The 25,616-nt window shown below is 37.6% G+C and overlaps 1 protein-coding gene across 14 annotated transcripts in view; it reads right to left on the minus strand.

The window, feature by feature from the left end:
* Positions 1 to 25,616, minus strand: part of UIMC1 (ubiquitin interaction motif containing 1) — an 82,550-nt gene that overhangs the window by 41,899 nt on the left and 15,035 nt on the right. For 13 of the 14 annotated variants that reach the window (XR_014025117.1, XR_014025118.1, XR_014025119.1 and 10 more), the window contains 2 exons: positions 10,197 to 10,287; positions 284 to 408 (listed from right to left, as the gene is read on the minus strand). Coding sequence is in view for 11 of the 14 variants with exons in the window: in XM_081317705.1 (XP_081173831.1) it covers positions 284 to 408; positions 10,197 to 10,287 (216 nt within the window). In the remaining 3 variants the exon portion in view is untranslated. Of the gene's footprint in view, positions 1 to 283; positions 409 to 10,196; positions 10,288 to 16,251; positions 16,595 to 25,616 lie in introns of those variants that run through there. The other variant, XM_081317709.1, reaches the window with a different exon arrangement.

Consider the following 25,616-nt stretch of genomic DNA (forward strand, 5'->3'; position numbering starts at 1 on the left):
ATCAAATTGACTGCTCTTCTACACAGTAAAAAAACCCATAAATGATACTTCCACATTAATCTGCTCGGTGATAGCCAACGGTGAAATTAGATATTATGCATCAATAGGTCCATTAGCACAGTAAAGCTTAACAAATATATTTGTTATATTTGCTCCCTTGTCAGATGCTTTGTCTAAGACTACGATTCCAAGTGAGGTTTACATAAGCCAGCCTTGGAGAAAAGTCATTTTTGAAACCTACAGGGGGGAAAAAGAATAAAAGGAGGACATCTCTTCTACTTACACTAAGGCTCTCAGCAATGGCTTTCCTCAAAAGTTCTTCCTCTTCCTCCTCTTGTGAATTTAACTGTCTGGCTTCTTGCTCACTCATTTTTAAAGCCAAGGCAAATTGTTCGTCTTCCGACATCTCTGAGAAGATTAAAATAAAATTATAAATCATGATTAAATCATGGACCCTTAATTCTTATACCTGTAGGAGCCTGAAGACTTTCAGCTTCAGAAGGGGAAAAATCACCCTAAATTACATAAGAACCATTAAATAGGAAATTAGAATAAGCAGTGCTAAACATAGCATAATACATTCTGAAAAATATCAAATAATTGAGCCCAAGTCAGGCAGTTAGTTAAAGTTCTCACAGCAATCATAACTTTGACTTTTTTGATACATTCATCATAATGAAATATTTTATCATATAATCATACAGCAGAAGCTCTATTTTGTACTTTCGCATCCAATATATATATAAATCAGAGAACAGAGGAAAATAGCAGACTGTGAACACAAAAGAATGCTTTAAGAATATCTTACAGAATAACAGAGTGAAACCTTGGAGGTCTTCTAGTCCAACCCCCGGCTCAGGCAGGAAACCCTATACCATTTCAGACAAATGGTTGTCCAGTCTCTTCTTAAAAACCTCTAGTGTTGAAGCATCCACAACTTCTGGAGGCAAGTCGTTCTGTTGATTAATTGTTCTAATAGTTCTGGACTATTATGTAATATATATAATACATTACATATTATATCTATATAATAGTATAGTTCTAGACTATTATATTTATAATATATAATACTATTATATATTATATATATATATATATATATTATAAATGATAGTATATATACATATACATTAGTTCTAGACTATTGGCAAAGCAGGATATTTCCTTCCTATTGAAAAACTTTTAGCTAAAATATACCACAATACTTTTTCCTTCAAAAATATAAAGTGGGACAGTTCATGTGCCAAGTTCTCCAGAATTTGTAATAGGGAAGGAAGAGAGAAAATAATACCTTGGAGAATGCTGTTATTATTCTGTTCAGGAAAAAAAAATTCTACTTAGAAAAACTGCAATAGCCAAGTAACTTTTAGCATGATTTCCTAGGGAACTAAGGTGCTATTATCTACTTCTTAGCTCTAGGAAGATTTTCCAGAACATATTAGAAAGCATATGTTGCTTTGACAAGAACAACAAAAACCCCAAGTAGCTTCAGAAAACATCTATTCACTGTTATTTCTGATCTACCATTTTTACTTGGCAAAAAATATTGATGCTCAGAAAGCCAAATGATAACTTCAGTGATTCTACTCTGAGTTTCAGAACTCTGAGGAACTGAAGAATAAAGTGTAAAACACTTTTCCATCAAATAATTATAGGCTGTTGAGAGTTTTTCCACACAACAATTCTAAGGCAAACAAAAGCATCAAAATATCGTATTTAGGAGTACAAAACAAAGAAAGAAAGCAGTGTCTTGAACAAACACATCAACTTGCAGTAAGATAAGGAAACAGTCTAGTGAAAATCCTCTGTGCACCAGAACAAAACACAATTTTGGGTCTTCAAGAGCATTCTGACATATGTTCAGTTCACATAAGAAATAACTCCAGAGGAGAATAAGAGCTGACAGGTAGATTACTGAACCCCATTTCTCTCTCGGTTGCAAAAGAATGACAGCAAGCCGGTTTGGCTGTGAAAGAAACCTAAAAGCAAAACATGGACTTCTCAAAATCTGATGAAGATACAACTGAGATAAGAGGGCGTTTAATTCTGAACTCACTTTCGTGCTGCCACATGGGCTGACATACGTGTTGACAGGGCATACTGCTACATCACATAGGAGCAGTCTATTGTCATCCAATCACTATTTATAGTGTAAGCCAAGTTTCAAAAGAGAGAGGGAGGAAGGGAGGGAGAATGGTTGCTTCAAAAACCAAGAGAATTAGTGACTCTCCCACTTTCGGATCTGCCCCACTCACTTCCATTCCACTCTCCCATCATTTCCAAAGAAATGCAGTCTTTGACTGAAAAAAGGTTACCCACTTCCATCTTAAATGGAAACAGTGGTGTTTAAATTCGTTAGCAATGTAAGTAAAAGGAAGGGTAAAGATACTGAAATTATAGTAATTATAGCAAAGGTACAGCAACTGGTTCCATTGCTATAGTTTTATTAATGGGAGGCACAAAGTTCTTATCCTTCATTCCCATTGCTCAGCCCTTGTGTATCCCAGCTGTGAATATATTGTACAGCTAAGCTTTTTGTTCAATTGATTTGACCATGGACCTGGTGCAACTCAAGCACCAGCAGAATACTTTAAAACAATACTTCCAGATGTAGCAACTTCCGGGTATACGGACATCTACTTCCCAAATTCTCCTCAAGGGCCATGCTGCTTGCCTTTGAAGTCCATGCAACTAAAAACTGCCATGGCTGAAAAGAGTAATTTAAAATGATTGTACTTGTCTCTCAACTACACAGCCTGTTCTACAGGAAGGCTGAGAGCAGCCATATCCTCCCGAGCTGGTCAAAGTGCTCGCAAGCTGGAGGCTCTGGCAAATATTGAAAGAACACCACCAGTATCTACCTTGGCCCAAGCCAGCGTTTCAAGACAAAGTGGTTTAAGTGTGCTGAATGCCTTGTCTTCAGTATAAACTGTGGATAATCATAGAGCCACATAGCCCGGAAGCACTTCAGCTAGTGCTGGAGGTGAAGAGTAACAGGATGCTTCACCTGGACAGGACAGTCCAAAGTGATTTGAGCCTACCTGAATTTCTTCACTGGATTCCACTCTTCACTTGGAAGCAGATAATGTCAACCCCTATAACATGAGTTGCTTTGCCAAAATAAATCTAATTTGCTTCACACAAATTTGCTATTGAAACATAGTTAATAAGATTCTGCCTATGCTTAGAAGACCTCTTTTCATTTTATAGCAAAAAAACACCGAGCACTAAAAAGTATACTTTTGACACTTCAAAGCTTTGTACTACCCCACATTCATATATGTAGTGAAAAAGAATAAGTGTTTGTCCCCCATGAAATATACAACAGGCTGAAGAATAAAAGCATCAGACAGGGTGTCTGCTCTATGGAAGCCATACTATGTATCTCTGAGAGTCATACATTATTCAGATCACTTCTAAACACTGTCTGCAATCTGTGTATGCTTGATGTTGATTACATTGGTCATAATTAATTATGATTAGAAATTCTAAGTATTTTGTTAGCTTCTTTGCGATGTGGGTAAACAGACATCTTTAAAACTTGAGACACAAAAATAGAAGCTGAGCTTTGAAAAATAAACACTGTTGGGATGTTTAGACAGGTAAGACACTCTGCAAGTAGAAAATATTTTCTAAGCTTTTTTTGCACAAGATAGATGCACGTACAAATGAAGAGTCAAGTCCAATTATAACATTTGAAATGCCGTTTGGTAAAACCAGCATAATTTCGCTGAATCAATGTTTGGCTTTCTGTATACTACTAAATCTACTGAGAAAAAGCTTCAGCTCACATGAACAACAAATCAATCTCACCAAGAAAACATGGAGAATGGGGTGGAGAGAAAAAAAGGTAGGAGTATTTTTAAAGAATTGAAGTCTGAAAATTAATCAAAGTTTAGCTTTTTAAATTTCATGTCATAATAAGAATTATTTCCTCAGGAAATATGTCTTATTACTAACAAGTGACTCCTCAGTGCCACCGCGCCCTAAAATAAATATTTGCTCTTTTACAATCAGATTGTCATAAAATTAATGCCGAGAAAGAGTTCCTCCCAGCTTAAAAAAAAAAGCTAGCTTTTTTCCCCCAGGGAAGAAATACTTCATTTTGAAAATTTTCAAAAATATTAATGAGTATTAATGCTTTTGAATTTTGGTGCTGGAGAGGTCATCTGAGAATGCTGTGGAGAGCCAAGAAAGCTGTTCAGTGGATTATTGAACAAATCAATCCAGGGTTCTCCCTCAAGACACAAATGACCAGGATCAAATTATCCTACCTTGACCACATTGTGCACAACCCCAGCACTCTAAAGAAGGCTTTAATGTTGGGAGGGGTAGAAGGAAAGAGAGCCAGAAACAAGGTGGATGAACTCAAGTTACAGTGGCAAAAGGTGTGCCCTGAAAGACCTGAAGGACTAGGTTGGGTACAGATCATCCTGGAGAGTATCTATCCACGCAGTCACCAAGAGTCAAGAAAAATTTGATGGCACATAGTCAATAGAATTACTAGCTGCAGATGCTTGCCCTACTTTGTCATGGAACCCTGAATTCCAAGAAAGCAGGCTGCAATGCCATGTGGAAGGGAGCCAAGAAGCTGTCCTTCTCTGTGGCGGCTGCCACAATGTGGAAAGAGCCTGACCCATTCCAAGGTGAGGACAGACCTTCCCTGTTGTTTATTTGAAACCGCCCTTTTCCAATATCCCTTCAAGGCAGAAGGTGTCATCTATCAGGAATTGCAGTGAAGTGCAGAAGTATTTTTGAACCCTTGGAGAACAGCCTAGGCTTTTGTTGTTGATGCTTAGGCTGTTTTTAATGTGATGTTGCGATGAGTTTTGCCTGAATTCATTGTGAGCTGTCTAGAACCGTACGGGGAGGCAGCATATGAATTATTGCAATTAAAATATACAAATAAATAAGTACTTCTCCATACGTACAGCTAAACCAAACCCGATATGCCATGTAATTAATAATATGATGTCAGCTCAGGCCCACTGAGAGATAATCCTTTGCACCATCCATATGCACACATACATTACACATATACACATTGTGGGTACATCCACACCCACACACCCCACACAGATACTTGCTAATTGCTTGAGTAAGCTCAATCTAAATCCCCAAGGAAAAGGCCAAGCAACCCCCATCCTCTGCATGCAGCCTCTTCTCTAAGAGACCAATTTGTCATCAAACTCAAGCAACCCTTTAAAACATAGACAGCATTTTTATTTCAAAGAAATGAACCTTAATTTGCCTAAAAATAAACACTAAAAGGCTAATTATAGTTCTAATAAATAAAAGAGCAGACATGTAAATGGATGTGCCTAATTAATTATTGCTAATTGACTGCTCTAATATAGTGGATGAGACCTGCATCCAAAGCAGCGAAGAGACTGGGAAATGCAAATACTTTTGCTTAGGCCAGCCCTGTTAGGTCGGGGTGGCTAAGGCCATACTTTACAGAAGGTTGGACTAAGGAGCTAGTTAGAAGGCGCTAGACAGAGGGCACCAAAAATAGCCTAGATGGACAGTGGACAGAACTGTTACCAAGGCAACAATCAGAGAGGGGAGGCATAGGTTTATTTAAAAAAAACTTGTTTGAGTAAATAACCCAGATAGGCCCTTCCTAAATTCACATGAAGATAAAGTGAGGGAGGAAGGAAGCACATTCAGACTTAAGAGGATCAACCCCTAGGCCCCTTAATTGTGGGGTGCCTCAGGGGTTGGTGCTCTCGCCCCTCCTGTTCAACATCTATATGAAGCCGCTGGGTGAGATCATCCGTGATTTTGGGGTGAGGTATCATCAATATGCCGATGATACCCAGCTTTTTATCTCCACCCCGAACCAAGCCAGTGATGCCCTCGATGTGATGTCCCGTTGCCTGGAAGCGGTACGGATTTGGATGGGGAAGAACAGGCTCCAGCTCAACCCGGCCAAGACTGAGTGGCTTTACGTACCGGCATCTCGACTTGTCCAAGAGGTTCCATCTTTGGTTATGGGAGGAGAGGTGTTGCCTCCCGTTGATAGGGCGCGCAATTTAGGCGTCCTCCTGGACTCACGACTCAGTTTTGAAGATCATATTGGAGTCGTGGCCAGGGGGGCATTTGCCCAGGTTCGCCTGGTGCGCCAGTTGCGCCCCTATCTGGACCGAGATGCCCTACGTACGGTCACTCATGCACTTGTTACCTCTCAGATAGATTACTGCAATGCTCTCTACATGGGGCTGCCCTTGAAGACCACCCGGAAGCTTCAGCTGGTGCAGAATGCGGCTGCGCGGGTAGTGATGGGAGCATCCCGATACTCCCATATTACACCCCTCCTGCGTGAGCTGCATTGGCTACCAGTTGTCTTCCGGGCGAGATTTAAGGTGCTGGTACTTACCTTTAAAGCCCTACATGGCTTAGGCCCGGGATATTTCCAGGACCGTCTGCTAACGGGGACGACTTCCCATCGCCCAGTGCGCTCACACAGAGAGGACCTCCTCAGGGTGCCGTCGGCCAGACAATGTCGGCTGGCGACCCCCAGGAGGAGGGCCTTCTCTGTGGGAGCACCAGCCCTTTGGAACCAACTCCCCCTCCCTTGAGCTTCGGATGGCCCCGGACCTCCGGTCCTTCCGCCACGACCTCAAAACTTTTCTCTTCCATCAGGCTGACCTGGATTGATGATGGGTTTTTAAATATGTTTTAATTTTTAAATTTTTAACTGTGTAATTTATTTTGGGGCTATTTAATTCTTTTTTTAATTTTTGTACTGTTGTTTTTTATTGTTGTTAGCCGCCCTGAGTCCTTCGGGAGATAGGGCGGCATATAAGTCCCAAAAATAAATAAATAAATAAGATCTGTTACTGTAGCTATTCTATAGCTATTTATAAAACTACTTTAGAGATGTGCTGGACAGTGATGTGCTGGAGCTGGCTTGCAGGAGCCAACTGCTACATTTTCAAGAGTTTTATGACCTGGTTGAGAGCCAAACACCAATTCCTAGTCCCCTAGTACACCAATGCCGTGGCTTGTTAGTAATGGAACTTGCCAAGCTAGATGTGACGCATATATTAGCGCACCACTGCACATAAGCATTTGTTTCCTAGCTTGCTCTACCTTATAAGTCTGACATTAGTGGGTTCCAAACAGGTACAAGGGATCAAAAATTTCCAAGACTGAATGCAATGAAAATTTCACATTCAACTGAAATGAACCTGTCTTGTAGGTATTCTGCGTAAACGGGGGGAGGGGGGGAGAAGGGTGTTGTTTGTGCCCTTCCGCTTTCACCTCTTGTAAAGGAATGTAGAGATTACCTTGGTATGAAAGAATTCTTAAGGACCTGGAGAAGCACTTACCGTATTTTTCCGTCTATAAGACGCACCCTTGTATAAGACGCTCTGGCATGCGAGTTTCTCCGCGCCGATCAGCTGAGCTGGTAAATCCTGAAGTTCGGCCAGCCGATGATCTTGCCCCCTCCCCCCTCCCATTAGTGGGAAGCCCACAGGGGCTTGACACCTGCACCAGGCGGCATGGCAACCCACACAGGCATGCCCTGGGCTGCGGAGGTTACCATTATTTTTCCATGTATAAGACACTGCACTTGTATAAGACGCACCTGATTTTTGAACAGGGTGTTTGCAGGAAAAAATAGCGTCTTATACACGGAAAAGAATATGGTACATAGTGTAGAGGTTGAAGCAACCCCAGCAAGAAACTCAGAATAACCCCACCCTGACTTTGAGAGCGTAAGAGGGAGCAGAGAAAAACTTGGACAGGCTCCAAAGGTTCTGATATTATCCTTTATTTTAATTAAATGGCATTCCAGGGATCTCTGAGGTGTTTGTCCCTTGACTTGGCCTACTTTAAAGGGCTGAGAGCGCTAGGCTTTCCGCTACTTTGGATTCCCAAATATAACCTTTTTTTTCCTATTAGAAAAACCTATAGAGAAGACTTCTCAAATACTGACTTGAATTTCCGCTTAGAGTACAATCACTGGTTTCCCAAATGCATCTCATATAGTTTCAGATTAGATATATGTTGCAAGCATTATTTCATTGATTGGGCTTATTCCATTCACTAAGAATTCCGAGCGACACATATTCCAACACGTACACATCAGGTTAAAACATAAACATATCACCATATATCAACATGAACAAACGTTGGGGTACCATTTCATGTACAAAAAGATAAAATCTAGTTCCGGAGCGAACACATTAAGATAACTCACTCCCAGGGCCAGCTGAAATAGCCAGGTTCTAAGGGCCTTTCTAAAGAATACAGTAACAGCCTGTTTCCATGACCCCTGTAGATCAGCAGTCTCCAACCTTTCTGGCACCAGGGAGAAAGTTTCGTGGAAAACCATTTTTCCCCAGACCAGGGGGGATGGCTTCATGTGCAACTTAGATCCCGCATATGCACAGATGAAGCTTCACTTGCTCACACAGCCCGGTTCTTAACAGGTTCATGGACTGGTATGGACTGGACCTGCTATAGAGGGGACCCCTGCTATGGAGGACCACTGAACAAAGGGACACGAAAGGAGCCTTTCTACCAGACTGCATCAAGTTGGCAAATACTGTTGGGTATAAGTGTTTCTGAATACATATTTTATGAATCGGAATAAAACTGTGAAGCTATCACGAGGAGACTAAACCAAAATTTATTCCGTGAATTATTTTATTTTTTGCTACATTTTTAATGGTCCATCAGAAATAACTCTTTAAAAAACAAAAAAACACCATCTGAAATCATCCTACTATCAGGAACGGGTGCAGCAAATCCTAGACATGTTCTTATATCCCTTTCAACTTCATGAGTCCATGGCTTCTTTCTCAAGTAAATTACCTAGGTCTACCAAGATTATAGGGCTAGATGGAGGTAAAATTAAAGTTAAAAGTTAAAAATTCTTTTTAACTGTGTGTTGTGTCTCTGCAACCTTACCTTCTTCTGGCATCTATAACAATGCTGAATTTTATTTAAATTCTGGAACTAACTAGTTTCCTCCCAGCATCCACATCAGTTTAGCTGCGCTAAAAACTCCTACAGTTTAGTTTGGCTTCCTATTCTGTAGTTAGCCAGACCCAGAGTGGGATCAGGACTTCCCCTTCAATCCTCTCCTGGTTTCCCAAAGGCTGATTTATTTATAAGGAAGAGTTGGTGGCAGCAACAGAACCTAGTTTTCCAGTTGCTGTTCACTGACTGACACTGGTTACCTCAGAACTGTAGCTCCTTAATACAAACTCAAAGGAGGCTTTTGGGTCAGACTGATTAATGACTAGATCTGGATGTGCATTCTTTGCCTAATGGTAAGCTACCTAGCATGAAAAGTATGACTGCAAGGCAGCCTTTAGATAGGGCTGGGCCAGCCTTCCTCAAATTGTTACACTCCAGATAGATTTCAACTCTCAAAAACCAGTTACCAATAAAGGCAAATGTTGGCTGGTAATTGTTTGAATCAAAATGCAATGCGTTGGAGTTGCACCAAATCTCACAATATGTGGCTTAAATAATATATATGAAGTGATAATAACCACTTTTCATTCTTACCTCTGGGTTACCATATAGTGCAGCACCAGTAACCTTTATAACTCCTTTCATCTTTCTGATCTCAGATACACAACAGTGGGAGATTACCTTAGATATATTGGGGACTAGGAGCAACAGTATACCAGAACACAGTGGCAACCTCACTTACACATGCATATAAGCTAAATCATTAAGCATCAACATAGATGTTTGACATACGCAAAGATATCGGCGTATTTAAAGGACCATTCGCAACAACGTTATATTATGGAGTGGAGAAAATGGATTGATTACATCCAGAATAAATATGGGACTAAAAAGTTTCATTTAGCATTTGAATAAGTTTTGATATGTTATTTGTATTGCTTGTAGTCAATTTATATGAGCTAGAGTGCTATAGACTTAATAGATTATTGCTGTTAGCATAGGGTTGTTAATGATTGTTTTTATTTTTATACCTTGTATTTAGCTCTAGGAAGTCGGGGATGGGGAGGGGGGGAAGGGGAGGGGGGAGGGTTGGGTAGGGTTGGGTAGGGGGTGGGGGGAGGGGTTGTTATAGATAAAATGTATTGAAAAACTTTTCAATAAAAAAAATAGATGTTTGAAATACGTAAAGGCTGGATTTTTTTTTAAAGTGTACACTCTTCATTCTCTCATATCCCCTTTTTCCCCAGACACGTGACACCTACGTGCAATTTTCCTTTTTGCGCTGAACTTCACTCTATCCAGCTGCTGCTTTGTTCTTTTCTTCTGCAGATCTTGTTCTTCTTTGGCCTCTTGCTGCAGAAGAAAAAAAATATGGTAAATATATAAACTACAGGAGATGCTCCTATTTGCTGCCCTTCCTAGCCCCCTGCCTAACCTTTGTCCAAATATCCAAGGCCAGGCAAAGAGAACAAGAACCAAAGAAAAGAACTGGCATAAGTGCAGACTCAGTTGGTGAGAAATTTCAGGCAGAAAAGAGAAGAACACTCTGTAGCTATTAAAAGAGCCGTATGATAAATATAATGAGCAATAAGACATGCAGACAAACAAGCAAACCCATGTCAGAGAAGACAATATACTTCACGTCCGTCACTGCCAAGCCAAGTACCCGCAGTATGAGATTTTAATGAGAAGTTGTTTTGCTGGAAAATTCAAAATTTGATGGGAATATAAAAATCGTATTAGCTCATGCAGCGAGCATGCACAGTAGAGCTGGATACTTCCTTAACACAGCAGGAAAAATCTAAACCAGTAAAGATATTTCCTCAAAGAAAAGGACTAAAAAAATCAGGAGAAAAAGAATCCCAATTTGAGTTGTGAAAAAAGACACCCTATGTCTCAGTTTACTTTACTAACTCCATTTGCTTCCCTCAGAGCTGGGCGTGGAGGTGGTCACATCCTTCAAAATGACAGTCATGCTACAACCTCTTGAAACGGTCAGCTAAGGATATTTTAAAAAGTCAACAGCCTAATAAGTAGTAGTCGGGGACAGTTCAATTCTACAGTGCATAACAGTGGAGGTACAATTGCAGACCATATCCATCCCAGGGAAGACCAGAAGACAGTGAACATAAGTAGAGTTATGCAGGTTTCTTTTTTATAATGGGAGAGGTGAAAATAAAAATTGATCAAAGAAGGAAACCTGGGGTGATTGCTAAAATGAAATCAAATGGTCCAGTACAAGAATGTCCCTGCCTAGAATAGGAATAGGAATAGGAATAGGAATAGGAATAGGAATAGGAATAGAATGGAATGGAATGGAATACTTTATATGGCAAAGTGTGATTGGACACACAAGGAATTTGTCTCCAGTGCACAAGCTCTCAGCGTACATACAAACAGCAAAGTAATATAATTCTAAGATACCAATAGGAGAGGGTAGTAGAAAAGATAATAGCATAGAATGAACTGCCACCAACAAAATAATTGAGACTGCTTTTAAGAAAATTTACATAAGCAACATGTCTTAGTTTGCTGCTCACCTTAAAAAGAAATATCAGTAGAAAAAGCAAAGTTGTTTAATATTGATTTCATTAAAAAAAAACTAAGATAGTTATGAATATTGACAGAGACTAAAATGTGAAACCTATGTGAAAAGCATGTCAAAACTATTCGGTTTATCTAAATGGAGCATTCATTATATATGGAATCAAAATGAAAACAGACATTGCAGCAAGTATTTGGAAAAAACTGAAGTGAAATATTAAAAGATACCTTAACCAACCGATTTAATACTTTTTTCTAGTCAATCAGCATCCTCAATGCACAGCTAAAATATACTCTGGTTGCAAAGCCTGGGGTACATATGCTAGGGATACGCTTGCAAATCCCATAATCTTAACATGGGTGGAGATCAATTGAGGTGATGGAAGATGAAGTGCAAAACAGCTGGAGGACCCCAGATTGCCCTTCATTACAATAGCTTCAAATAAAAACAACACCAAGAAAGCTACAAATAGTGTGTTCCATTTCTTCACTCTGGAATAGGAAGTCCTATTACTGTACATGGGATTGCCTTCCAGATATCAAAGCATTGATCCAAACCCAAATCATGCTCCTTAAGCAAGCATGAGTCATTTGAACCAGATTAAACATTCACAGGGGGCTAAAAAGAACTGCACTTGGAGGATAACAACAAATTGATAAAAATGAGAAAAGAGACAGCAGTTGGAGCTCACTGCAGTCAATCCTGCGCTTTAGCTTAATTAAAAAAAGGTCAGTGAAGAATTAGTAGAGCCGGTAGCCATATTAGATGTTTTAAAAAAAAACACAATGAAAGAATCTTACAATACCTGAAACAACAGAAAACATAAGCTTTCAGAAACTAGTCTGCTTTGATTCTAGATCATAAGGCTACATATTTTACGCTATTAACTAATTGGCTATTTTTTTTCTATTTTTAATGAAAAACCTGACATAGCAGGTATCAGATTTGTGGATGATATCAGGCTGGGCTGAATTTCTGACACAAGATATAACCTTTTCTAAACGAACTGAATGCAATTGGAATTGGACATCTGCCCCTCAGATACCAGACTACTGATCCAATCCCAAATCATGTTCCTTAGCTGTTGTCATGTTTTAATTGAACATAAGATGGAAACATTCACAATGCAGGGTGGAAAAAGTATGTGAACCCCTAGCCTAATGACTTCTCCAAGAGCTAATTGGAGCCAGGGGTGAGCCAACCTTGACTCCAATCAGTGTGATGATATTGGATGTGTTGCTGATAGCTGTCCTGCCCTTTAAAAACACACACCTGTTTTGGGTTTATGGGTCTCAAGAAGCACTGTCTGACGTGAACCATGCCTCACAGAAAAGAGCTCTCAGAAGACCTATGATCAAGAATTGTTGACTTGCATGAAGCTGGAAAGGGTTACAAAAGTATCTCCAAAAGCCTTGATGTTCATGTGTCCACGGTAAGACAGACTGTCTACAAATGGAGAAAGTTTAGCACTGTTGCTACTCTCCATAGGCGTGGTCGTCCTGTAAAAATGACTGCAACAGCACAGCGCATAATGCTTAATGAGGTAAAGAAGAATCCCAGAGTGTCAGCTAAAGACCTACAGAAATCTCTGGCACATGCTAACATTTTTGTTGACACATTTACAATAAGGAAAACATTAAACAAGAATGGAGTACATGGGAGGACACCACGGAGGAAGCCATTGCTGTCCAAAAAAAATATTGCAGCACGTTTGAAGTTTGCAAAAGAGCACCTGGATGTTCCACAGCACTACTGGCAAAATATACTGTGGACAGATGAAACCAAAATTGAGTTGTTTGGGAAAAACACACAACACTATGTGTGGAGAAAAAAAGGCACAGTACACCAACATCAAAACCTCATTCCCACTGTAAAACATGGCGGAGGGAGCATCATGGTTTGGGGCTGCTTTGCTGCCTCAGGGCCTGGACGGATTGTTGTCATTGATGGGAAAATGAATTCCAGTTTATCAGGACATTTTGCAGGAAAACGTACGACCATCTGTCCGCCAACTGAAGCTCCGCAGAGGATGGGTGATGCAACAGGACAATGACCCAAGGCATACAAGTAATTCAACAAAACAATGGCTTCAACAGAACAGAATACGCCTTCTGGAGTGGCCCAGTCAGAGTCCTGACCTCAACCCGATTGAAATGCTGCGGCATGACCTTAAGAGAGCGATTCACACCAGACATCCCAAGAATATTGCTACACTGAAACAGTTTTGTGCAGAGGAGTGGTCCAAAATTACTCCAGATCGTTGTGCAGGTCTGATCTGCAACTATAGGAAACGTTTGGTTGAGGTTATTGCTGCCACAGGAGGGTCAACCAGTTATTAAGTCCAAAGGTTCACATACTTTTTCCACCCTGCACTGTGAATGTTTCCATCTTATCTTCAATTAAAACATGACAACAGCTAATGTTTGTGTAGTATTATTTTAAGCAGACTGTGTTTTTCTATTGTTGTGACTTACATGACGTTTAGAGCGCATTTTATGGCCAATTCATGCAAAACTCCACGTAATCCCAAAGGGTTCACATACTTTTTCTTGCAACTGTAATGGATGCTATTCACTAATTTTAATACGAGTTTGTATGGGATTTGAGAGAATTTCCACTCTGACTTACTACAACTGCAAGGGATCTTGCAGAGATCTTTGAAAAAGAGAAGATGCATTATCAATTTTGGTTCTATAATTGTTGCAGGGAAATCATTCCCGATACAGAGCACTGCTCCCAGTTGGCTTTAGTACAACGAACACACATGAAATTTAACAGAGTTCCAGCAGCATTTCCAACTTTCCCTCTTGTTCCTATTTGCAGTTCTCATCTCATGCCAGTGTTGATCTTCCCCACCTCTACAACCAAATCTCATCCTGTAATTTTCCGTTCATGTTTTTGAATTGCTCCTGGGACCCCTGGCATCTTCTTGCAGCTTCACGTCACTCACCATCATTCGTTGATTTCATTAGTATGCAAATGCTGATCAATAGTGAAGATGTTAAACAAAGGCAATCCTAACCCTTGTCCCTTCCTCACTATTCCTCTGTTTTCTGTTACTCTTTCTGAGATCCAGGGTGGAAGAGAAATTAAGTGGTTACAGTGGACTGGGGCTTTGTATGATGCATGGAGAAGATTCCTTTATTATCCTCCTTTATTATCAGGAGCTTGGACGTAATTCTCCAGATTCACCTGATGACCAGAGATAATAATTCTAACTATGTATTATCTTTCCTTAAAAAAAAGCAACAGAAGGCAACTAAAGCACTGAGCAAATTCGTGTCATATTGTCAGGGGGAGGGAAAGACTTTCAGAAAAATAATGAAGTCCCACAACCCAAGTGACCCAGTTTCGCTAACCAGATTAGGCTGGTGAACCAGAGATTCCAGAGTTTTTAAAGGGAAAAAAATTCAATATTTCAAGATTCACCATTAAGAGCACTTATTCTCATCCTGAACAAAGGCATTCAGAGTTTCCACTGTATGCTGTATCCGTAGAGTAAGGTGATGGGAATAAAAGGTGACACCATGACACTTCAGCTCAAACCTCTACTAATTCTTTGACAGCTCATATTCATCACAACAAAAAACCTTCTACTTTGAGAAACTGATTTATACAAACCTGTGAATATATTAACTAAATCTATACAAATAGATTAACTTAAAATAGTTATGCTTTTTTTGTTGTTTCATGAAGAATCAGAATTGCTCTTCAGCAATGAAGATGAGAAGGGAGCAGATTTAGGAAAAAACATGTAACATACAGTAGCCAAGACCTTACCATTATCTAAAAAGATTTTTGAGAAGTCTAGAAAACATTTTTCTTCTCCTACAGTACTGTTTCTCACTATTTCCCCAATCATTTGCCTAATTTTTGCCATTCCAAATGCAAGAAATTTAAAAAATATTTTAACTACTTTAGTGTCTTATATTTACTTTACTATGCTGCCATACAATAACCTTAAATTTTAACATTTTCAAATGTCAAACTGTTGTAGAAAATATCTTGCAGCAATCCAAAGTTTTTTGAGACTATGGATTTATTCAAGATGAGACAAGACCTAGAAATGCACATTTTCCCTTAGCATTAGGCTTCCATTAGTATAAATGAGCATTTCTCAAACTGATGCTTTCTAAATATGTTGTGATTAAGCCTTTCAGAATTTCCAGCACTGGCCATCCTACCCAGATACGCTGAGACTTGTAGTATGGGATTGATGTAAATCCAACCAACAGCACAAAAGCTGCTCTCCATAATCAAATGGATTTAGTCTACTTCTACAAAAAGCAGCTCTGCTACTGGCTTCTATTTTGTGCTTATAAGGAAAGGTGGGCATCCCAGAGTCCAAGACATAATTCATTGCCAAAGGAAAAAGTTCTGTCTTATTAGTACTTCCCACTTTCTTTATAATATAAATATATCTCATATCACACACAAATGTAAAATATGACTAACTGAAGTTGGGAGGAAATTCATTTTCTCTCTGGAAATGTACTAGCATTTAAATACTGAAAAAATGCAATTATAAAAGGCAAAACAAGTAAATCTCCTGCAGTAAAAGAAATGAATATTAATTGCAAAAAGGTGGTTTCAATGGAATCTATGTATGATTTGGTATGCCAGAAAATTATCAGTGCAGAGCTAAATTCAATTCATTCTCATGGGCTCAACACATACATGCAGTTTTTATTAATTGTGATTTTAAAAATATTTTTATTTAATAGAATTCAAAAATGAAAGACACTGCTTAATTACATCTCCAATACACTCACAGGAAGTGTTTGCTTCCTATGGAAGCAAACTCCTTAATCCAGAAGCATCTACAGTCTGTCAAGATCTTGAGACACTTGTACTGAATGCAAAGAGAAATAAACAGATAAAGGTTGTAGGGCTGCTCTAATCTGACCTATAGTTTTAATAATCCTCATCCATTTACAAGAAAAGATAACAGTTAGGTTCAATTTGATCTGTACACTATATAACTCTGCCAGCCAATAGTAAGAATTCTGGATAGAGCCTTCTTGTTTGGGGAGGGAAGGTGTTAAACATTTTAAAATATCAGAATATAAACATAATATAAACTACATTGCTTTCTCTATAAAAGGACTTTATCCGAGGACACAGAAAGAAATTAGTTCTTAAAACAATTCTACATTTAATGTAAGCACTCATCTTTTTTACCATTATTATGGAATGGCTGTGTAACACATTCAATGACTGTGTGAAGGCCGTATCTATGCCTGACAATTGGAAGGACCTTATTATTGTTTCCCTGTTAAAAAAAATAAGGCAGCAGTATCAAGACCGCAGGTAAAAAAAACCCACAGGATCAGAATTCTGCCAAACACCTTCCCAGGCATACTTAATAAATTCAGTGAGATATAAATTTAATAAACATAGTATTTACACTAACTATTTTTACCTTTATTATATGGCTATAGGAGAGGGAACAAGAAAAGACAGTGAGCAGAATTTGAGAAGTGAAATGTGATTTTATACCAGGCAAGGAGTGTGCAAATCTTACTATAGTAAACAAAAATAGTTTAGATGGTAAATGTAAACATGTGTTGCATTTTGTTGATTTAGGGAAAGCATACGATAAAGGGAGTAGGCTTAAATTATGGTATATTTTTGCATTATATCGAATTAAAGTTTGTTGAATATGATAAGTGCAATATGACAGATGTAAGCATGTGAATAAATGGAATATTTAGCAGAAGATTCACCACTGAAGTAAATTCTGGACTAAAATAAAAATCCGTGAGAGTCCCTTGGTTATTTATGGAAAAGGTATAAAGAATGCTCATACAGTAGATGGTAAAAACATGTTAGTGAGGAATGTAAATGTACACACACTAATGCTTGTTATTGGTTGAGAAGTCTCATGGAAATATTGTAAAACGCAAAAGCTTTTCTTCTGTCCGTTTGAGTCAATGGTGTTTCCTGGTGACTGCCTGTACAATTCCCTGCAGTTTTCTTGACAAGATTTTGCAACTGTCTCCTTTCTAGGGCTGCGAGAGAGTGACTGGCCCAAAGCCACACAGCTGGCTTCATGCAGCCGCCAGGACTAGAACTCACGGTCTCCTGGTTTTTAACCTTGTGCCTTAGTGTGGACCTGGAAATAATCAATGAATAAGAGATCACGGTTATTGTGTTTCACAGGAAAAGTGAAGTGAGTAACTGCAAGTTATATATAAATGGCAAAGAAGAGACTTGTCAAGTTACTGCAGCTAATAATATAAACTATCCATTTGTGAGCTCTGTGATAAAAGTTGGAGAAAAAAAGGCTACTGTATATGGATTTGTCACCACACACACACACACACACACACACACACACTCTATGACAACACATAACCATCCATTTAATAAGAAAATTAATAAGATTAGGCAAGCAGCAGAGTTTATATAATGAGCCTTGATCATATTATGGCATTTCATGTATTTCACTACATGTCTTCATTAACAAAGTAATATAGGCTGTATGTTACAATTACAAGGCTCACAACTGTAATCCTGATAGCAACTTATTGTCAAAAGCTAAGCAGGAAATATAGAATTATTAAATCTTAAGGGATCAAGGTCTTATATAGAGAACTGCATATATTCAGAGGAAAGGTTTTTAGATTAATATGTGAAATTCAGGTTCCCATCTTCAGCTTTCCTATCCCACTATTAGTGTTAGGTAAATATATCTCTACTGTTTTCATGCCCCCCCCCCACTTTCCTTCACAGTATTTAATTTTCATTCAAGTGTGTGTGTATTTCTTTTTCTCATCTATATTCTCCACACTTACTTCAATTTCAGATGGATTTCAACTAATTGGAACATTTAATTCCTTCAATGTTAACATGCCAACTAACTAGAAATCAAGAGCTTTATTTCCCAATCATAAAACAATACTGAAGAGCAATAGAAAAACTCATCTGAGATCAATTTAATCAAGTATATAGAAGAAAATGTGTAGCTGGATTATTGCTCCATTAAAAATGAATAGTTTTAATAAACTATAATCTAAAAATATTCTGTAGTGTGGATATAGTCAAAAGGTAAATATACTAATATATGTTTCTAAGCTGCCATCATAACATAGGAAGCCTGTTCTATATTAGTAAAAAAATTGCATAGAATACACTTGGGAGAGAAATGAAAAAAAAGATTTGAAAAGTAAATGTATTAGTAAAGGAATGCAATTGAGTTGGGAAATGATTGCCACATTCTAATACATTAACATTTTTTTATATGCTCAAATGTAAAAGTAAACACATAATGGAATGGAAGTTTGAACATCATCTTCAAAACTGGGAAACATTAAGAGCTTTGTAAGAAAAATATGAATTATTCAATATCTGGATTATTTTTCACCTTTTAGGAACTAAAGTAATGTTTATTCTTAAGGGTTAGGGTTACATTTGGTTAAGATTAAATTTAAATGGCCGAAATTTAAATTTAGGAACAATTTGATTATTGACAGATACACTATAAAACTGAGGAACAATAAAAAACAATGAAGTATTATGCTTCCTTTATATATGGTAATTTTTGTGATACACAACCATGTAAACTGTAATTGATGTGTGGGTCTCAAATAACCATCAAACTCCAATTTTGTTGTCAGTTCCAGAATAATATTTTCTAATTCCAAATATCTGATTTTAATAAAGTCTTTTCTTTCTCTTCATAGTTTGTTACCATTAAAATACATTTTTCCCTTGAGCTGAAACCTCAGGCTGCATAGCTTCTTTAACAGAATCCTTGTTCACACGTAATAAATAATTATATTTCCATCCACCTCCTCACCTCCTTATTCTCTCTCATAATCCATTTATAGGTAAAATCTGGGGAGACCAGTGGGCAGACCAGCCAGTAGGATATGCCAGGTGGGGAACTGGTTCCTTACTGCTGAGTCACTACTGCAACAAGGGCCACGTGCCAATTTGTGGTGACTGAGGTTGATGGAAGATGAAAGAGCAGACCTGCACCGGGGAGAGGTAGGTGATGTACTCGGTAAAATCATCTGGGATTGATCACAGTTCGGCAGAAACAAAACCTGACATGTTTTGGTTGTTTCAGGTTTGGGATGAAAACAAAACCTGAAACAACCAAAACATACCAGGTTTTGGTTTTGGCCAAAGCAAGCTTAATCAGAAACAGTTCAGCAGGACTTCTAAACTGCAGTAATTTGTTTTGACTTTGAAACATACCCTTACCTTTCTCTAACATTTAATTGAAATTGTCCTTCCTCTGAGTTAAGATTCATTTGTCATGCCCTGTATTATGGAATGATAAAGAGCAGCTCTGACCTTCTTCTAGGTGACATCCTTTCAAATATTTGAAAAGCATTATATGCCTCTCTGTCTTCTCTTCTCTTCCCCCAGACAAACATTCCCAGTTGTTTCAATCCCACTTCTGCTTTTCCATTACTGTCCTTTTAAGAATCCTTAAAGCTTTTTATTACATCCATTCTCCATTAGTTTATTTTTTAATCTCCTTAATATTGCAAAAGTGATTATATAAATGCCCTGTATATGTATGTTTGCTTTTATTTTCTTAATATTTTATTCTATGTTGCTTTTATTTCTATGTTGCGTTTTCAATTATTTTGTTGATTGCTATATGTAGCACACAGAAGCAAGGGCTGTCTTTTCTTGTGCCTCTTAACCTGTAATGAAAGTGTACATTTGACATTGCGATTTGAAGAATAGGTGCCATTCAGCATATCCTTAAATATTACCATATAGATGAGCACCTGCTTACTGGGATTTGGAATCTAGCTCAGTCCCTTTACCAAAATATTTCTACTGTAGAAATATATTGAGCAGAATGTTATTAAAAAATTACTTTTATATTTGTTGGTTTGTTGTTTTTGATAGTATTGTACTTGATTTGACTTTCTAAGCTTTTCTTTTCTTAATGGCAAAGAAGATAAAATGGAAGTAAAATGAAGCCTAGACTAAAACATATTTTCTTTCAATATGCTAACTTTACACAACTAGAGCTGTTTTTCAGTAACACACCATGAACATGTAATCTCTGTGGGTAATCAGAAGTGGTAAAATCCAGTAACAACTGTATCGCCTGCTATTTTTACACATTTCAAACAGCCCTGAGACTGCAAGAAGCTACAGTGACATACATATGCGTGCATACAAATCTTCCTCATCTTTCAGAACATCTGCTTTAGAAGCTTAAAACAACATAGAATGTTACAGAAGTTAAAACAGATTTCATATGAACCGACCTACCACATTTTCACTGACAAGTTAGAGAGGACTTGCAGTAATTAATGCTGGGGGATTACTATTCCAATCCGCCCATGTTTTTTAGCCCTTATGAAATCACTGTGAGGAATTGAAGGAAGATGTTATCAGTATCTCAGTGGGGGAAAGGTTGTAACTTCCTCAATGGTAAAGCATATGGTTTGCATGTAGACCAGGGGTGTCAAACTGCCGGCCTGCAGACTGGATGCGTCATGCCAAAACCGCACACACCCCAACTCTGGCAATGGGGAAAAAGTTACAATACGTAGCGACACGTCACATAACGTGGCGAGTTTGACACCCCTGATGTAGACAATCCCAGAATCAATCTCAGGTATGTCCAAAAAAAGAAAAATCAACTTCCTAAAATCCAAGTTTTGAATTATAGTGGTGCTTTGTGAACCTTTTTGAATTTTCAAAATTTTTGCATCACTATGACTTGAAAACAAGTCCTAAAACTAGATAGAGAACACAATTAAACAAATGAGTCAGAAAGATTATTCCTCATCACTGATGTATTGAGGGAAATGGCCAATGCTATCTATTTGTGTGTGGCAATAGTAAGTAAACTTTTGCTTTCACTAATTGGTGAGTCCTCCTTGGATAGCAAAAATTGTAACTAAATATTGCCGATAACCATTGATCAGCCCTGGATATTGATTTGGAATTTTAGCCCATTCCTCCTTACAGAACAACTCAGGGATGTTTCTCAGAGGAATTGCCTGCTTCAGGTCCTTCCACAACATTTCTGTAGAGCTGAGGTCAGGACTTTGACTTGGCCATTTCAAAATATTACCTTTCTTCTGCTTTAACCATTCTACGGTGATACAATTTGTGTGTTTTCAATATAATAATGAATACATTCAATAAAGAGGAACATATTTGTCAAGATGAACCAGCCGTCTGCATTAGTGTAAAGAAATTTTGTACTTTCTTAGAAAATATATAAACTTCAACAGTTATGGTTTGGCAAATTCACAGATTCGGTTACAAGTGTGGTGTAACATATAATGTGGCATTTATTGTTTCGATTTTTCGGAACATTTTAGTTAGCAATTATATTCTATTGTGGATTACTTCATTGGGGAAATGGGGGATACAAATGCAGCAAATAAAAGAATTCAGCTTATTAACTATACACAGGTCTGTTAGAAAACTACATTTTTTTTGATCAACGGCAATAAAAACTGATGAAGACACTAATTACATACAGTAGTCTGTCTCAAGTCACTTTTGTCATCTGCTCGCACTGTTCAGAAGCAAATGACAATGATCAAACAACTGGGCAGAAACACTTCTCCTGATTAGCCTTAGCAGATGCTGAAACAAACAAAGCCTGTGCAAAAAAAGATTTTCAAAAGTTGCAAGACGGCATAAATGGCATTGACAATAAAGCATGACAGAAAATGCAATCTGCCAGAGATACACCAAATAGGCACATAGGAGATTTTCCAGCTGCAACCACTCCAAAGCACCCCAATTCAAAAACAATACTGGAGACTAGTTCTAAAGATGTCTGATGAAAGGCTGCTCAAACAACAACAGTTCAATTAATCTCTGATTTCTGAGTCTCCCTTTATATTGGTGAATCATAAGGAACCTCATCCAAATGCTGCTCAATGAAATGAGAATGAACTCCTTTCCAAAACTGTGTACTACTTTAAGCCAGACTTTTGCATCCTTTTATTATAAGGCAACTGGAAGTTTTAAAAGTCAGAAATATTTTTTTACAATTCCCAGAAAATATTTTTTTGAAGAAACAAAATGAAAGGCAGGATTATATTTCTAAAAAAGGAAAATGGAATAAATCCATTCACTAAACGTGTTGAGAAAAATTTTCACTTAAACAGAACCAAACTGACTCTTTCATAGCCTCCTTGTGTATATATTATTCTACAATATGAGGAATTATGCCACCGGAATGTATTGTTCGGATCAATGCTTCTCAACTGTGGTAACTATAGACTTCAACATCTTTCTGTCTGGGGAATTCTGAGGGTTGAAGTCCATGCATCTTAAAGTTGCAAAAGTCATGAGTTGTTATGAGTTGAGATAAAGAAAACTTTGGTCATTTAAAACTTATAAATATTAACAGTTAAATTTGAACATTGATATGTTTATAAAAGTCAAATGCAAAGGTAATTAAGATATATATAAGCTAAAATTCTATGGATGAAAATAATAAATATGCTTTTGCTTAATGGTAATAATAAAAATTATTAGCTTATATGAGATAGTAGATATTAGGAGAAAAAGAGAAGAAGTATTAAATGTTGAAATAAGAGAAATTTTGGTTACTAAATTAAAGATATTTGGAAATTACCAGAAAATAAGAATATTATATTGTATTGTATTGTTAATTAGTTGATGTAAGATGGTGAGAATTCAAATAGATGAGACATGTATCCTGAACATTAGATCTTGTGATGAATTGTGATAAAAGGAAATGGGGTTATTTAACACTTGGAAATTATAAATATTAAATGTTAAATTTAAATATTAATGGAAAACTAAAAATTGGGGAAAATTAACCAGGACATTGTCTAAAAAGATTGAATGTTAAAACAACTAGGATATGTATAAAATAAAAATTATTGACAAATGTAAGAAAGTTATTTTTTATTTAATCGATATAAGAATTGTATTAATTTAAATATGAGACAGTAAATACCAAGGGGAAAAGAAAGGAGACATTTAATGTAATAGTTTGAGACCTGTACTAAAGATATTTGTATGTTTCTGAATTATTGACCAATTCAGCTGCCAAGCTGCTTTTCAAATATTTAAATGTAAAACTAAAAAATCAATAACATTTTCTTAAAAAAAATAAAGTTGCAAAGGTTGAGAAATACTGGTTTAGATATTCGAAGATACAATCTAACCAAAGTAGCAAATAGTTAACAGAACTATTTGAAGAAAAGTTTGGGGTTTTTGTTTTTGTGGGGGGTTTTCTGCTTTCAAATATATACACAATAATATAATTATAGCCAGCAGTAGATTTATTCTCTCAAGTTCAGCAGACTCTACTAAGCCTCACTTATTTCCTCTTTGCAAATTTCAGCATGAAAAATAACACAAAACGAATCCAAAGTTTGTTTAACATATTTGTCTGGTTGGAAGTACAGCACAAAAAAAATAATCACTGCTATATCATATGGTTCTTTGAAAGAGTTTCCTTAGGAGAGAGGATTTCTAATAAATATACAGGTATTAACTTCAATATCATTAACAGTAAAGGTTTTTTTCTCTTTTAACATTTGCAGCATTTTTAGTCCTTTCAGATAATAACTATATCAATATTAGCCATTAATATATTAGGCGCAAATCTACTAATTAGAGCTGAAATCCTCTAGGAAATGTACAAATACTGTAAATACTGTAATCACAGTCTTTTTTAAAAAAAACAGGGCAAAGTGTTGTGATTCAGGGTCAGCCTGTGGGTTCGGCAGTTGGGTCGGATGACTCAGATGAGGGGGAGGAGGGGGGTGTTGAAGAACTTGCTGATGATGGCTTTGAGGCTCCGCAGAGCCCCCAGCCAGGTCCCTCCTACCTGGTGGAGACCCAGCTGTGTGAGCCTGACAGTGTGGATGAAGATGACCCACAGCTGGCCCTGTTCAAGGACGCCCGACGCAGGAGGCAGTCAAGTAGGAGCAAGCAGAGGAAGGCTGTGGGGCTTCTCGGAAGGAGGCAAAGAGAGGCCACGCCCTGAACTCTTTATAAAGGGAATGTTTGGGGAGGGCTGGTTTGCTGAAAGCAACCGCTCCGATAGTGTTTCAAAGCTCCTTTATCTTGGTATGTGTTTTGTTTGTTTTTGTAATAAATTTGGCAGACGTATTCCAGCCTCTTGCCGTTTATAAAGGGGTTGCCTTTTCTGCAAGGCCGGTAGCAGGCTGGTACAGAACACAAAGCTATAAAAAGTGCAAGCATACATTAGCAAATTAAAATCCATCACTAATTTTACAGGGCTTAAATTCAATTTATAGGAAAACCTAAATCATTTCTAAAATCTAAAATGCAATTGTTAATTCATGAAACACCATTAATAATATTACTAGCAGCAAATTAAGAATTCCTACATTTAATATATGAATACTGTACTGAATACTACAAAACGACAACAATCTAAATTAGTGATTAAATATAACTTTGTTGCATTGGACAGAATATAGGCTCCTGTCTTAGTCTAGTTCATTTGTACATCTGTTCATACAGTACCAGTAAACAACACTTCTCAAGTTGATGTTATCATGAGAATTTAACATTAAAAGCAAATGAGTATCAAAGGAAGCATTTTGGAATGAATTGTTATCCCCAAAACCTTTAGACATTTCTCATTAAGCAGACTTCCAGGCAAATTTTAAAATATGGCAGCATTTAAAAATCTTTTACGGGGTTTTTTTTATTATTATTTTTAAAGTCCCTTGATGGACATCTGGTACCTAGAAGAGGTAGAATCATTTACTTACTGTATAACATTAGCTGCTCCAGATTTTTGTTGTTTTGTTGAAACTATTCAACCCTCAGTCATCTCTTCCTAAGATCAAGTAGGACTCTAAAAATGAGCTTCTTATCAGGAGCATATTAATCCACTGAGAAGCTGCAATTGATGCAAGATTTTTTTACTCTAGGTAGAAGACAGATGCTGGCTTTTGACTGCTCTCTACCACCTCTCCTTAGTCAGCTAGAAATAATGCTACCAAATTACATACAACACTCCTCTCCAATGTGTAATAGTACAGTATGTCAATTTAATATGTTTTACTTTCTGTTTTTAGTATAGAACCCTGCTTTCCATGAATTAACTTTGCTCTAGTTACCTCCCATTTGGATTCTATAATGTGCTCTACATGGGACTGTCTTTGAAGAGTATCCAGAA

Source organism: Vipera berus, assembly GCF_964194415.1.
Source record: "Vipera berus genome assembly, chromosome: 2".
NCBI lineage: Eukaryota > Metazoa > Chordata > Lepidosauria > Squamata > Viperidae > Vipera > Vipera berus.